The 14,910-nt window shown below is 35.2% G+C and overlaps 2 protein-coding genes across 3 annotated transcripts; both read right to left on the bottom strand.

The window, feature by feature from the left end:
• Positions 1-96: 96 nt before the first annotated feature.
• On the bottom strand, positions 97-4,134 carry KAB1 (potassium channel beta subunit 1). Its single transcript, XM_021436167.2, has 5 exons — positions 3,659-4,134; positions 2,886-3,081; positions 2,201-2,344; positions 1,374-1,538; positions 97-552 (listed from the first exon to the last, which is right to left on the bottom strand). Exons 1-5 carry the CDS (start codon positions 4,024-4,026, stop codon positions 439-441), a joined length of 987 nt encoding a protein of 328 aa, XP_021291842.1. The 5' UTR covers positions 4,027-4,134; the 3' UTR covers positions 97-438.
• A 1,250-nt stretch (positions 4,135-5,384) lies between these two features.
• PAP23 (purple acid phosphatase 23) lies at positions 5,385-11,160 on the bottom strand. 2 transcript variants are annotated; one of them, XM_021435866.2, is made up of 9 exons: positions 9,218-11,160; positions 8,946-9,137; positions 8,282-8,618; positions 7,857-7,926; positions 7,709-7,756; positions 7,420-7,602; positions 6,651-6,932; positions 6,172-6,389; positions 5,385-6,044 (listed from the first exon to the last, which is right to left on the bottom strand). In XM_021435866.2, exons 1-9 carry the CDS (start codon positions 9,477-9,479, stop codon positions 5,954-5,956), a joined length of 1,683 nt encoding a protein of 560 aa, XP_021291541.1. In that variant the 5' UTR covers positions 9,480-11,160; the 3' UTR covers positions 5,385-5,953. The 2 variants fall into 2 exon arrangements, with proteins under 2 accessions (XP_021291541.1, XP_021291539.1); XM_021435864.2 differs by having other exon boundaries at positions 7,420-7,610; positions 7,709-7,926; positions 9,218-11,156.
• Positions 11,161-14,910: the final 3,750 nt, after the last annotated feature.

Consider the following 14,910-nt stretch of genomic DNA (forward strand, 5'->3'; position numbering starts at 1 on the left):
TTAAAAGTTTTGACTCCATTCAAATAGAAGAGAGTATCAGCAGAGGTAACATCTAGGTCACAGAGGCAAGGGAGAGAATCATTATCTACGCCAATGTCATTCCAACCAAAGCAAATACTAGAAAATTGTCAAAAAATGCGTTCTCATTAACACGGTATTCCGAACCATATGCATTAACAATCCACCACTAATCACCAGCAGTTCCAAACTTGTTCTATATCCCAATTCACTTCTTTTTTTTTGGACCCCTTTTCCCCCCAATAAAGGTGTCATACACACAGAAGTTCAGATGTCCAAGTATCAAAAATAGGAAACCAAATAAACATCAAGTACACAAATAGATAACAGAATGATGCATAGCCTTGCTCTAAAAGAATGCTACGCAAAGGACAATACGCCAATGTGTCATCAACGGAGAAGACGACAAGCATCCTGCATCTACCTATATGAATCTGGACGCTTTGGCTTGCTTTGAACAACAGCCTCAATCTTCTCCATAACAGCAGGGGTCAGTAATGGGATTACATCAAGTGCCTTCATGTTCTCTTGAATCTGTATGCGGAGAAAGAAAAAGCTATTCTTAAGTTGCATTTATAGTATTAGCAGTAGTAGTAGTGGAAATAATCAAAATCCTATTGCCACACTTTTATAAACCAAGTAACCATTAAGAAGTAAATGCAAGTGAATTTCAGTGAGAAAAAGTTATTGTTCAATTTGCTCTTACTAACAATAAAGAGTTTGTTGTCACCCTTTTTGCAGCCAGACAAACATCAAGAGCAACTAATTAGAGGGAGGGTGTGAAGGGTACTAATATGCAAAAATAATGATGCACTTCCAAGCACTATAGGCTCCTTTGGAATAAAAAAGACAGTTCACCAATTATATTAGCCAATTAATCATCTTTTAAAGCACAGACATTAATCAGATGTACATTACCTGCACATTCAATTGCATGCGATCTTTAAATCACACAAACAGTACCATGCAGAAATTATTAGGCCGTAATTTTTATTCTCCTCAAGTTAACGAACCTTTTTACTTTCAATGTCTTCCATACTAAGAACAGTCAATGGTATAAATTTCTTACAAAATTAACAATGTTACTGATTTCTAGGCTGCACTCTTCACCTTCTCAAGGGCATAGACTCCAACCTTCAACTTCACCAATGTCACTGATTTTTCATTATCATCTAGTGTCTTCCTCTTATACCAAAAATAAATAGACACGTTCATGTGCATGCATGTGTACTAAACAGCCATTAGGGCAAAAAAATGAGTTTACCATTTCCTCATGAGGCTTATCAAGCACAGCAAAGCAAAGCATTGGATCTATAGAGTGATCCAAGATATGAAATATGAGATACTTTACAAACCTGAGATTCCTTTGTAGCACCAGTAATAACCGATGATACATTAGGGTTTGCAGCACACCATGCAATTGCAAGTTGAGCCAAAGGTACACCTAGTTCATCTGCAATTGGCTTCAGTCCATTGACTTTCTTCAGCACATCATCAGCTAGCGATCGGTTAGCAAGATTCTACACATGAAAAAAAATGTAGTTTAGAGTTTTACCAAGGAAAGAGGGAGAAGGGTGTTAAAATTAGTGGAACTGAGCAGGTTTGAAGAATTTTCTAAGGTTAAAGTAATCCCAAAAAAAATGATGAAGAAGAAAGAGGCTGCATTACTAATCATTATCCAACAATACTAGCATTCAAACTAAGTTGTGGGAGTTTCACATTCTTCTCAGGAGATGCTAGATTGTACAAGTTAAGCAGTGCAAAATATGAAAAGATAAGTTAATCTCACATTTATCCCAAAATATAAAAAACAAAAAAGAAAAGAAAAGAAAAGCTAAGTTTTGTCTGAATGTCATATTCTTGGTACAACAATCACTATAAACAACAGATTTGAAGACATGTACATACATCAGAAATGATATTTGTTGCATTGATGCACAAACAATATGCAAGATTCATGAGGAAGCACTAAAAATAATCAAACATTGCCCAAATCAACATTGTTAAAAAGAGTTCCATCAACAAATTTCTACTAAAACTTCAGAAAATAAGGAAAAGGGAACCTAGACAACTGAGAATTTTCTTCAATTACAATTGAAACAAACAGATAAAAAAACAGGGCAAAAGCAGACACAGATTTATAGGGGCAACAGTAAGAAATCAAACTTGAAGTAATTCTTACTTTGAAATTATCTAATGCAAACCGACTATCAGTTGGTATACTTCCTTTGCTGTACTTTCCAGTAAGCACTCCAGATGCAAGTGGACTCCATGTGGTAAGCCCTAGGCCATAGTTGCTGTACAGAGGAAGGTACTCAGATTCAACCTGCATCCATATAGAAATGAAAAACCAATCCATAGAGTCTTGAAGAAGAGTCAGGAACAAATTCATTCCCAATAAACCCCCAACAGTTGTAAAGGCTCTGAACATAACCAAAGTAAGGATAGCTATACAAGGGCAAGCCCAGGAACTGAGCTGTCAAGTCATGAAGTGTTCTTTTACTTATTCTTTGAATGTTCAGGATGCAAGACCATAATTCTCCTCCACCATTTGGTTACTCATGCAAAAGCCATTCAGATAAGAAAGACCTTTTCTAGACTATAAAGACTTATGTGTTGTAGGGTCATCAAGCATTTAGCATTGTCATTAATCTTTGTATTTTGCAAGATGGTAACTGATAGCAATGCATCTACAATAAGCAATTAGTTTTTTCTACGAATATCTTCTTTTTCCAACTTTCATATGGCACAAACCCAAGAATAATGTGAATTCTTTTAAAAATATATGTATATAATTGCCAAAATAAAATTCACAAAAAATTAGAAGGCAGAAATATGTGTCCTGGGTGTTCCTCCTAAGCACTTACCTTGTGCCTAGTCAATAAATTATACTCAGGCTGCTCCACTATTGGCCCCACCAAGTCCAACCTCTCTGCTACTCCCCATGCTTCAGTAATTTGTTGTGATGACCACTCACTTGTCCCCCAGTAAAATGCCCAACCCTTATCGATGACATAATTCATAGCCCTCACCGTCTCTTCAATAGGAGTACTTGAGTCTGGCCTGTAACACACATGACATCGATGAACTCAATGAGCTTCTCAAGGAAGACTTCCTGAACTTAAATTCCACCAAACAAACCACAGAAATTATACTGACTGAAACAAAAATTCCATCCATGATAACTCATGAAAGAGCCTTACACAGATAAATTACATTCTCCAGATGTAAAACACAGAACTTATCCAATAAGACTATTACCCAATAACGCATACTATTAAAATTCCTCCACAAAGAAACTACACTAATAAACACAAGAATACTAGATATCAATTGTCCTAAAAACAAAAACCTTCAATAAGAATTAAAGAACACTAACACACAATCCAAAAATTCGTGTAAAAAAAAAAGAATCATGTGACTTCAAATCACAACAAAAAACCCAAAAAACAAGAGCTAGCAGCAAATCAGATACCCCAAAAAAACACATTTTTATCAAATGAATAGATGTAATAAAAGAAACATCAAATCAAGCAACAAAAACAGAAACCCATATCAGATGTCAGGTTCCAAAATAAAAAAACAAAAAAAAAATAAAAAACAATTAAAAGAAAAAAGATCGATCTTTAAATGAACCCACCTATGACAATAGATCACATCAACATAATCCATATCAAGCCTTTTCAACGACGCTTTAGTTCCTTCCACAATATGCTTCCTCGACAAACCCTTATCATTAGGCCCCGGTCCACCCCAAAAGATCTTGGTCGAAACCACGATATCCGAGCGTTTCCATCCCAACTCCCTAATAGCCTGACCCATGATCTCCTCAGCTCGGCCATTGGCATAAACCTCGGCGTTGTCGAAAAAGTTGACCCCGTTGTCTTTACAACACTGAAGGAGTGACTTTGCTTCTTTAACATCGAGTTGGTTACCGAAACTGACCCACGCTCCGTAGGAGAGCTGGCTCACTCTTAAACCAGATCTGCCGAGGTTCTTGTACTGCATTCTTTTTCTTTTTTTTTCTTTTTGGGTTTTTTAAGGAGAAGAGCGGACAAAGCAGTGGTAAGTGAAACTGGACAAGAAGAGTTTGAGACCGACGGAAAATGTTTAGGAACTTATAGACGAACAAGGAACGTGGGAGTACGAGAAACAGGACAAGTACATAAGTTAAATCAATGTTCGAGTTTACCTGTCTGTCCTTGTATTTTGGTCAATATTTCTATCTTTCTTTGTCTTGCCATATCAGTTAAATTCTTTGGATAATTGCATGGTCCATATTTCATTTTTGGGTTTGAGTTGTTTTTTCCTTTTCTTAATATTTATAAACTAAATGAATTTCCTCATCAAAAATATTAATCAAGACATATATGTTTAAAATTGGATGATTCACATCTTATCTGTCATTCTTTTACTCAAAATGCACCCTGAATTAGGAAATTTCATCAATCGCTCTCAGGGTTGTAGGATGGTTATGGAAGCAGAGGAGTGGAGCCCGGAAAAGGCCGTTAAAATGTTTGTCACGTGGGGTTGTGTGAGGTGGTATCATGTAAGACTGACTTGTCGAGTTTGGCTTTTCTCTAGAATTATTTTAGGTTTAATCTGAATCTTCAATATTGTTATGTTACTAACTTATACTACCTACTTATACTATATGTAAATAAATATAAATTAAATTATTAAGTAATGATTTCTTTGCATGAAAGGTGTTATATACATGTGTGGAGTGCATGGTGGAGCTTGGATTAGATGATGCAATAAGGAATCAAAACGGTTGTTACTGTGCTGATGAGTTTGACTTTAAAGACATACTGAGTTGGTAATGGGTTTCTTGTGGCAACAAAGGCCGTTAGTTGAAAGCAAATTAAGGTTAGGTGATATATCTGGACTGGAGGAAATGATTGGAGATGGCCTACATCTGATAAAACGCTTCTGATATATTCCGTTACATCTACGCTATGATCATCGTTCATCAGGGGTACAGCCCCTAAAGTTGACAGGCCAACTTCAGTATCTTTTACATTCAATTTCTACTTCATTTCTTTACAGCAAGCTCACTCCAGTGGTTTTCATTTCTGAGAGTCAAGTTGAGAGAGTCAGATTTTGGGTTTGATTCCGCAGCATCTCTTTACCCTCTTTTTTATAATGTAGTTAGATAAGTTACGGCCACTACTATATATTAGCCATTAGGCTACTGTAATTTGCGCATACAGATCATTTTTATGTAAAGGTTCGTCTCAATTCTCATTCAGCTTTGTTACCAGCAATGGCTGCAATATGTTTCGTACTCTACTTCTTACCTTACGCCCGGACGTCTTTCATTTTGGGTGCATGACGTTCAGGACATGTGAATGTGTTGCCTGTTTTCTTGCATTTGAAGATGTAGAAATTCCGTACCTCTTGAGGGACACAAGTGATTGTAGCACAGACGAGAAAAAAGCTCTGCCAAGTAAACTTGGTATCATGACAAATTCTCTTGACTTAAAACCAAGCTAGGCTCAATATGGAAGTACTACAAATATTACAATGGAACTCCAAACAGCATATTTGCCTGATTCCATTTTGTTTTGGCGATGATTAGTTTATCAAACCTCCCTCTCAACTATTAGCTCTCCGATTATTTAAATTCGTTTGACTTTAAACTGATCTGTTGTCTTAAAACCTTGCTGTGGTATTTTTGGCACTACAAGTCTAGAACAACATCACGCAGGACTTGCAGGCATGATGAAAGCACTGCTCCTACAATCTTCATGATCCTGAATTGAAAGAGTTACAGTCGTACGGAGCATGCAGCAATGACCTGAAAATGTAACTAATAATTGTTGTATGGTTCCTCCAGTGACCTGGTCTTCACCCAGTAAACTTAGTAATCTTTTGGCACCTCTCTTATCAAGCTATAATCATTTTAACAATTGTCAACAGAAAGCAATGATAACTATGAAGAACAATGGCAGAACCCACGCCCATTTTGCAGATACCGCTGCACTTTCTTTTGCTTGCGCTCCTTGCTGAGTCTCATTGGATCCCTGTCATGAGGGGGACAGAGAAAGGGAAAAAGGATTACTAATAGCATCTTACTGAATAATAAAATTGTGTTATGCCAAAAAGGTTCAGAATCTGATATGATAACATAGAGTGATGCATAAGCATTGCCTTTTTAAGGAAACTTCAATCCTTTTGCCACAAGAAAAATAAAATAATGAATTGAATAGTAGTTCTCTGATGTTGAAGTGGAAAATCACTTTTAAGGATGTAGAGGGAGAGCACAATTCAGGTTGTCGCACAATATATAATTGATCACCAGAACTTTCCTCCTTGTAGATATCCTGATTTCTGTGCCAAGTCCACAATGCATATGTTGAATTCAGAACCTGCATCAAGAAACCAAAGATCTAGAAAATAATACAGAAATAATGGATTTCTAACAGTTCAAGATCCCATATAATCTCTAGGTACAATGGATTAATCTCTTAATAAAAAAAATCTTGGTCATGTAGTCAATCCATCACAGAAAACCATGGAGTAATTCCAATTTAACCTTATTAGGCTTGTCTTTGGGGGAACAACTGAGTAGCAGCTGACAAATATGGAATCTAGAGTGAAAATGCTAATGAGGAGAAGATAATCCAGACCTCAAGTATTCCATGTCCAAAGCTGCTTTCTCTAAACGCACTCCACTCTGGTTGCCTGTCCCAACAAAACTTGCCTTTAGCAGGACCAGAAGAGAAATTCAAATGACACACACCTCCAAACTCTGGTATATTATGTCCTTCTGAGGGGCACTTTCCAGGGTCATCTGCATGATCAACATCAACTTTCTCAATGTTCCCACCGTCTCCAACTGTTATGTAGACAGGTCCACAAGCATGTAATGTATAATTATATACTCTGTTCATCCTCTCATAAGCATGAACCTAAAATAGAAATAAAAATATCACATCGAATCAATACAGAGGGAAATTTTGTTTTAAAAATAAACTTATTAAGAATTAATTCAGCTTTCTATTTATCTGCTCAATGCATATTCAATTACGAAGCATTTCAGTCCTTAGTCATGTCTGGACATACAAGACTAATCACCCTTGCACTTATCTGTACAGGGTTAAAAATAAATGACATAGGCAGTGGAAATCCAAAAAGCAAAGTGAGTCTTATTTTTACAGTTTACTTAATTTTTACTGTCAACATGATAGTTCAGTTGGCATCAATAGGTCCTCTTTAACAGTTTAATCAGCCGTAACTGTAGTTGCATGTTCTGCTGTGAATAGTAGTGCCATAACAAAATTAGTCAGGATCTTCAGTTATCAAGGTGAGGGAGGTGATATCTATGTTAAAAAAAATCAAGTGAAATTTTTCTCTCATTGCATTCGAGCAATCTAGAATTTGTTTACTCCAACTTACATGACCAGAAAAAATGATATCAACTCCGTATTGATACAAAAGTTCTTCCATTTCCAGCCTCATGCATTCAAATTCTTGATAGTGTGAGGAGTAACTATTATACCATGGTGGATGCATTGCTGCTACTAGCCATGGGGTTACCATTCGATCTACTTTATGTAGATCTTCCTTTAGCCAAGCATACTGAGCTCCTAGAATTGAGATAAGAAATGTTCCATGTTGTATCAAAGTCTGCAATTAAAAGCATAGACTTTAAAGCCAAATATGAAACAAAGCGTATTGTTCTCACCTGTACTGTTATAGTCAACATATGCCCCCAGCATAATGACATGTACCCCTCCAGCATCAAAAGAGTAATAAAAGTTAGTGTTAGAGCCAGACTCCTCAGCTGGAACTGCAAACCTTGTCAAATATGATTTGAAAGTGATCCCAGCTACCTGAGGTTCAATTTCGTGGTTGCCTTCAATGACCATCATAGGAACTCTTGAGATCAGTGGCTTCATGAACCTGAACTTGGAATGAGCTTAGTTAATAGAAAAGCAGCTGTAAGTTGAATGGCGTCTGAGGCATATATGCATTCATGCTTTAATAGTTTGTACACCTTAATATGGATATTTGATGGTTATGGTTAAAGACATTGCCTTCAAGAGCAGAACCAATGCAGATAGCAAGGCCGTGATAAGTTAAATCAAACGGAATGCTTGATTACTCTATACCAGAGAAAGGAAAGGAAAAGGTAAAACTGAATGCACATAATTTGACCAACTTGAGGCAGTATGTTTGAGAATTTTGAATACTCAATAAGTTCTGATCATGACTCCCTGCACAAGGATGCGTACAATGCAAGTTAAAGAAAGACTACCTTCCCCATCCATCCCAGCGAGGTTGATAAGTCTCTCTAATTGGTGCATCTGGAAAAGCACATGAAAAGCATGGAACTCCTTTCCCACCAGTTGTAAGGTACTGATTTGCATAGGTCAAGTCTCCAACCATTAAGATCAATGAGGGATCATTCCTGGTCAGATGATCAATAGTTGTTGATGAATTGCTGGTTAGACCTAAATCTCCTATAAGTGCTATTCTGCGAGGATAGGAATTTGGACCAGGTAATAATAAAGTTTCAAAGACATGTTCGTCACTCATAGCTGGAAGAGAGCTATCTCCACACTTATAGTAATACTTTGTTCCTGGTTCCAGACCTGCAGATCAAAATGTCTGATTACTTATTCCTTTGCCAGGATTAGTTATCAATACCAATATTAAGTTCTCCATCAACAACTTCTGTTCTTTATGAAAACCACAGTAAACATGAAAGAGATTGTTATTTTATCTTCAATTGAATAAGTGGATTTTTTATCTTCAAATTTATATAATTGAATATGTCAAAAGGTAGAAAACCTCAAAAGTTACACAACTCAACAAAGTGAATTACATGGACTATTCCTAAAGCCTAAATTCAATTTATCACAGAAACAACAAAAAAACAGTAAAGAAACTATACCAGATCAATGGGATAATCTTGTTACCATCAATTCTCACATGGTGAATGATGCCGGAGGTATAATTCAAGAGCCCTTCAAATAGGTACAATTGGCTATAAACAGTTGCATTTCCTGTCTTTTTGTTTGTATACTTTCCACTCTCTTTCCCATACCAAACCTCGCTGGCAACTGATGTAGGATCAAGGGCAGTCACATTGGAACCAATCTGTGCATCACCTAAACCGAACAAACCGACCAAACATATCAACAACCAAAACAAGAACACAGAACAAAAAAAGAACCGCAAAGAAAAGTACCTGTAACCCAAGAAACCCACATTGAAGTCGGTGTGGATAAAGCAAGAGCTATTTGTTCTGGAAACATTGAGGTGACATTCTTCTTGAGCCTTGGGTCATCCATTGGTATGTCATCACTGCCTTGGCGTAAAGACGGGTCGAAACGGATAGTCACAGGATCAAACGGTCCTTCTAAAGTTGTTGGTATGTATTTTCCAGTAGCAACCATCTTTGTTATGATCAAGAAAAAGGTAACAAGCATGCACAGTTTACAGTCCTCCATTAAGTTTCTGTGTTTTCTGTGTTTTTTCTTTTTGCTGTTGATTTTTGGTATCAATGATGTGCCGTCAAAATCGTTGGAAGGCTAGCTGGCTCATCATGAAAGTGAATCGGAAGAGCAGAAAGTTTTGGTGTTGCATCAGTTTGCTAAGTTACCTTCGTATCTATGTTAGGGATAATGGAATATGCCATTTCTTTGGCGTTTTGCCCTTCTAAATGATCCATCGATTTAAACCAAAGGTAATCCTTTTTATACATTTATCATGGTCCACACAAATGGGTTTCTCCCATTGCCAAGAAGGTTATTTTGATTTATTAAAAACTTGAGCGATGATTACACAAAGGTGCCTCAAGATAAGCCCAATGTTCAATATGGTATCCAAACTGTATAAAAGTTCCAACGTACCACTTCAATTATAAAATCTTTGACAGTTTTCTCAATTATCTAACGTTGGTAAGGGTTAAGGTATCTTAAAACCCGAAAAGGTAATTGTCTTAAACTAAGTAACAGTCTTAAAAATAAGATGATTGGTTATATGTGAATCTGCTAAATACTATTAATTTAGGGTTTTTATAATCAAACTGAACTGATTTTTGGATTTTTTGAATTGAATTGAACCGGTTTTAAAATTTCTTAATTGGGATCGAATCAAGTTTAGGGTTTCTAAATCAAATTGTATTGATTTTAGGATTATTCGAATTAGTTTTTTTGAATGAGTTTAGGGTTTATTGTATCGAGTGGAATCTAAGATTTGTTAAACTGGTTTGAGTGTTTTTGGTTTGTCCATCAAATTTTAGTTTTATAGATAAATGAATTTGGCGAATAATAAATTAAACACAAAAAAAAATTGAAATCTTAAAATTCTAATTAAATTTTATTGAAATAACTGAAAAAGCTTACAAAAGTATAAAAAAAAATGAAACACAGTAAGAATGAAACACAGTAAGAATAGAATTAAAAACACAAAAGAGAAATGGAGATATGGAATGAAGAAAGGCATAAAAGATTTGAAAATATCAACTATTTATTGAAATAAACAAAAGCAGGAAAAAAGAAAATGAAAACGAATTAAAAACACAAACCGACAGAAAAAGGAGATGTACAATTTTATTTTAACAAATTTTTGAAATTTTATTTTAAAAGTCACCAACAACAAACTGATTAGCAGTAAAGTAAAAACATCTATATTTTCAGACTCTTTCATCTGTGAATGTATTTTATACCAAACAAATATATTTCAAACAAGAAACGGGACATTGAACTGAAACAACTGGTTCAATCGGGGGGGGACTGAAAACCAAACCTCCAATGGATTCAATAATGGGTCGGATTATGAAAAACATTAGTAATTATAGTTGCAAAGTCTGCCTCAAAAGAGTTGACAACAGACCTCTGAATTGCCTTCAAAACGAAGCAACATGTTGTCTGCTAAATGCCGAAAGACGATGGCGTGGTGTTATTGCCTAAGGCCCATGCCTAGCCTTGCACGGAGACATAACAAAGCAGCTTTTTCGATTTTGGATTGACTGCCTGCCTTCTTCCTTGCAACTGGAATCACTGGCAACACCAAATTTAGCTCAGCTACATTTGCTATCTGCTCCCTTTGTCCCTTGCTGGATAGTGGATACGGATGGAATCGCCTTTTTTCTTCTTTTTTTTTTTAATTTAATTTTATTTTTTTAAAATGAATTTGTTACTCCTTTTCCTTCTCCTGAGAATGAGCATTGGGGCAAAGAGTTCGTGTTAGGTAAGTTGGGCCAGCCTATCATTCATTTATAAGAACATATCAGGTTCTAAATTGTGCATCGGTCCCGAAGATTTGGCCTAGAAGAGGCGCCTCAGTATGCCTAAACCTATAAGAAATGGGCCTCCAGTTCCCTGCCCTCCAGTGTCAGGCTCATTTTCTCAAGCCCAATTCCACGTTTATGACTCTCCTATGAAAATAAAAAAAAAAGAAGCATATTTATAATTCATATTTCTTTAATGTTTTTCGTTTAAATAAAAATGTTCATAAACAGGAACCATAACATGTTTAACTTTCAATATATACTATTTTCTTCCTCTCAAAATAATGGGTTATATTAAATGATTCGGAATTCAAAGAGAGGAGACAAAAATAAAGATAATATTTGTAAATAATACATAATATTTTATACGTCTTATTCTCACTATTTGGACTAAAATAATTATTTATGAACTGCATGACCAGCATTATAATTTGGAGGTGATTATAATCCCAACCTAGAGCCTCTAAATAGACAACTTTTGTCTCTATTAAGTATTACTAGGTTCAAAAGTTTACCTCAAAAACTTCAAAAGCTAATTAGTAACATGATTATACAGTTCAACCAGATGGAAAATTACAAAAAATCTTCATAACAAGGGTCTTTTACAATACTTTTTGCACGCATTGGATGCAATTAATCATCATTGTACGTATAAAAGAATCAAATATGATAGAAAAGGAAAGCACAAAAATGATAAAACTTCATTAAACGTGGATAGTAAGTAGTTATCAAGTATAAAGAATAATTATAAAAAAAAAGTAGTTTTAATATTACCTTAATAGTAGTTATACTTCACTTTCAAACATTTTTTTTTCTTAATTATATAAAGAGGCAACCAAGCAAATTCATTATTTGGCACCAACTACATGCAATAGTTCTCTATGGGGAACAAATTCATGAATGGCTAAGAAAAAAAGGACATAAGGTATGTTAATGGTGAGCCAACAATGAAAGGCCAGTGGGACTTGTGCTTTGTATGTTTTTTTTTTTTTTTCAATCTTTTGAGTGCACATGCAGCCATGTGAGCAGATCCTTTGCGGGCCTACACCAATTCCTTTATTTAATATTCAAATCGATCAATATTTTTTCCTAAGGCATGATCTTGTGGACCTTATGTTAACAACCAATTATATCCAATATAAACAAGGAGGAAATACTGACATAATTGATTCCATGTATATATACATATAAAACATACACATGCAGACATGAACATGATTCTTTTTGGCTGTAATTGATTCCATTGCTTGCATGCGTACATGCAGAAAGAGCTTTGAGAGAGAAAGAAATAATCAGATGATTGGGGGATGCCATTATTTTTTTTTTAGCTTAATTTGTTGTTTTTCTTAGTTTCCTTTTTGTTGTTGGGGAATTCTTGGCCATTGACCTGATGATTATATATATAGGTTAAGTAAATGGGTTTGAAAAGACTGTTGTTTCTATGATTTATTTGATGAGAAAACTTTTGTCCCATGGTAATAAAAAAAAAAACAAGAAACTTATCCAAAATGTTGGGTTGCTGAAAATTTCAGCAAAATTTCCATGATTTCGCACGAACTGTTTGAAGAATTATATATGTGCAGTGTAAACCCTTGAATCTAGGCGCCTCAAGCATGTGCATAGGCGTATGAGCATGACACTTTCCTCGGCCTTTTTGGCTAAGATCCAGTTCATTTTCGTACAATGTTGTCCCCAATCAATTTTCCGTGTCATATATTCTTAACTCTAGTCCTTCATTTCATTATGTTTGGATTATATCATGTGATTATGTGGCTATCAACGAGTGGCTAAATTTTGGAATATATCAACATTTTACGCTAAAAGATTGGGAAAGAGTCTAAACTTGTTGGTGGACAAAACCATGTAGGGGAGGAGGCATCTAGACCTTACTTTAAGGACAAGATTACTGCTGAAATACACATAGAAGGGACTGATTATTTGGACAACCCGATCCATTTTCTTACTTCACAGGTAGAGGCAGGTAGAAACTAAAGGAGTACAAGGCCAATTAATAATTTGCATTTTTTACTAACTTCTTTCAAACATAACCTAAGGCTGAAATTCTGTACTGTGTGACTGCAATTTCACAGCAATTTCAGAGAAGGTTCAAAGCCGAAGAACATAAAATGGACAAGGTTGTCGCTTTGAAGAACACTTCTGATTTCCTATGTACTCACCATAAGAATAAAAAATACACTCGAGAAAACTATTTTTCTACCACATGTTTGCCATGTGCAGTACGTTTTTAACTATTTATTGCAAGAATATTTGTGAATTGATTTGGAATCTATTGACTTTGTGGAGAATTTTTATACTACCGAAATGTCTAGATTTCAAACTAGGAACATTAATTGTAACTATGTTATCTCTTCTGTTATAGATGGTTTAATTAGAGTTGGAAATCATATTATATAGATGCCAAAGGGCTTACTTATCAACAGAAAATGTGGAATCAATGACATGAACGTACCAGGGATGTGTATCAGGATCCGATCATATGCGTATCAAATTTTCAATGACAGAATAAAGTTATCCAATGCAAGCGGCTGGTAACATGGGGTGTCAGAGTGGCAGAAATCTCTGATCATTTGACCCAAATTTGCGTATCAAAATTTGCAATCCAGTCTTGGCACCTGTTGTTTTGCACTTTTGGTTTCTAATCATAGGCAGATTCCAATAAGATATGCCCTGGAGATGCTATCAGATATGTCTATATGCTAGAATTTTGTTACTAACTGCAAATCTCTATTGCTTTGTTTGGACTTGTTTTTTTGGCGGTGGGGTTCTGTAATTGATGGGATGTGGATCATTTTGTTTACTAACCCATAAAAAAAAAAACTGAGGATATTTGGGTGGAAATAGAAATAAAAAATGAAGTTGACTCCGAGGTGCATGATGAATTCAATGATTATTAACTGGAAGGAAGTCTTCAAGGTGATAAATATTTGTCTTGTTTTTTTGCCCTTTCTGTTGACAAATTTAGATTATTATAAATGACAAAATAATCATAATCCAATGGGAGAATTGTAGCTACACTTTCAAGAGAAAGGCCTGATTTTAATTTCCTCCACTTCAACCTCCAATTTTGATCAGGGTTTCCATGCATTGTTTCTTCTCCAATTTTCCTGCTTTAATTAGGTTAAATAAACATAAAAAATTGGAAGTCTATACTTAGAAAAGATCTTAAAACTTTTGACATTTGAAAGATAATTTTTCCAAATAGATTGGGAGAACTTGATGAGAATAAATTGTCTAATATCAATTCATACATATCTCAGACTGCAAAATCTGTTTATTTGTTGATGGAAAAACATTGAAGTCAAAGAAAGATTATCATCTTAAAATAGCCATTTAAGATGCCAAATTAAGAGTTTTCCATTTAAAAGGTTGGTTTGGTAAATTAAATAAATCAATGATTATTTTGCCATATATAATAAACAAAACTTTGGTCCGATGGTTGCATCATTAGCTTGAGGGCTTTTTTTTTTCCACCTTGGGTAGAAAGAGCTAGTGGGATTGAATATGGTATAGTACCATATTGTGAAATTTGCGGTTGTAAATTGATTTACATATTTATCTTTGAGCTGCAACCCCTAATATCAAATGCTTTCATTTTCATTGATGTATATCTTTTCTTTATTTGTTCT

The sequence above is a fragment of the Theobroma umbraticum genome, unplaced genomic scaffold (genome assembly GCF_002168275.2).
Source record: "Theobroma umbraticum cultivar Fairchild unplaced genomic scaffold, ASM216827v3 scaffold_130.0, whole genome shotgun sequence".
In the NCBI taxonomy this organism is placed as follows: domain Eukaryota; kingdom Viridiplantae; phylum Streptophyta; class Magnoliopsida; order Malvales; family Malvaceae; genus Theobroma; species Theobroma umbraticum.

Excerpts from the sequence above, each read along its gene's own strand:
- KAB1 (XM_021436167.2), bottom strand. The coding sequence starts at position 4,026 with ATGCAGTACAAGAACCTCGGCAGATCTGGTTTAAGAGTGAGCCAGCTC. Across the intron at positions 3,082-3,658 it reads GATGTGATCTATTGTCATAG|GCCAGACTCAAGTACTCCTA; the intron begins GTGGGTTCATTT and ends TGTGTGTTACAG. Across the intron at positions 2,345-2,885 it reads ATTTATTGACTAGGCACAAG|GTTGAATCTGAGTACCTTCC; the intron begins GTAAGTGCTTAG and ends ATATGGATGCAG.
- PAP23 (XM_021435864.2), bottom strand. The coding sequence starts at position 9,479 with ATGGAGGACTGTAAACTGTGCATGCTTGTTACCTTTTTCTTGATCATA. Across the intron at positions 9,138-9,217 it reads GTGGGTTTCTTGGGTTACAG|GTGATGCACAGATTGGTTCC; the intron begins GTACTTTTCTTT and ends TGTTCGGTTTAG. Across the intron at positions 6,045-6,171 it reads ATTGAAGTTTCCTTAAAAAG|GGATCCAATGAGACTCAGCA; the intron begins GCAATGCTTATG and ends CCCTCATGACAG.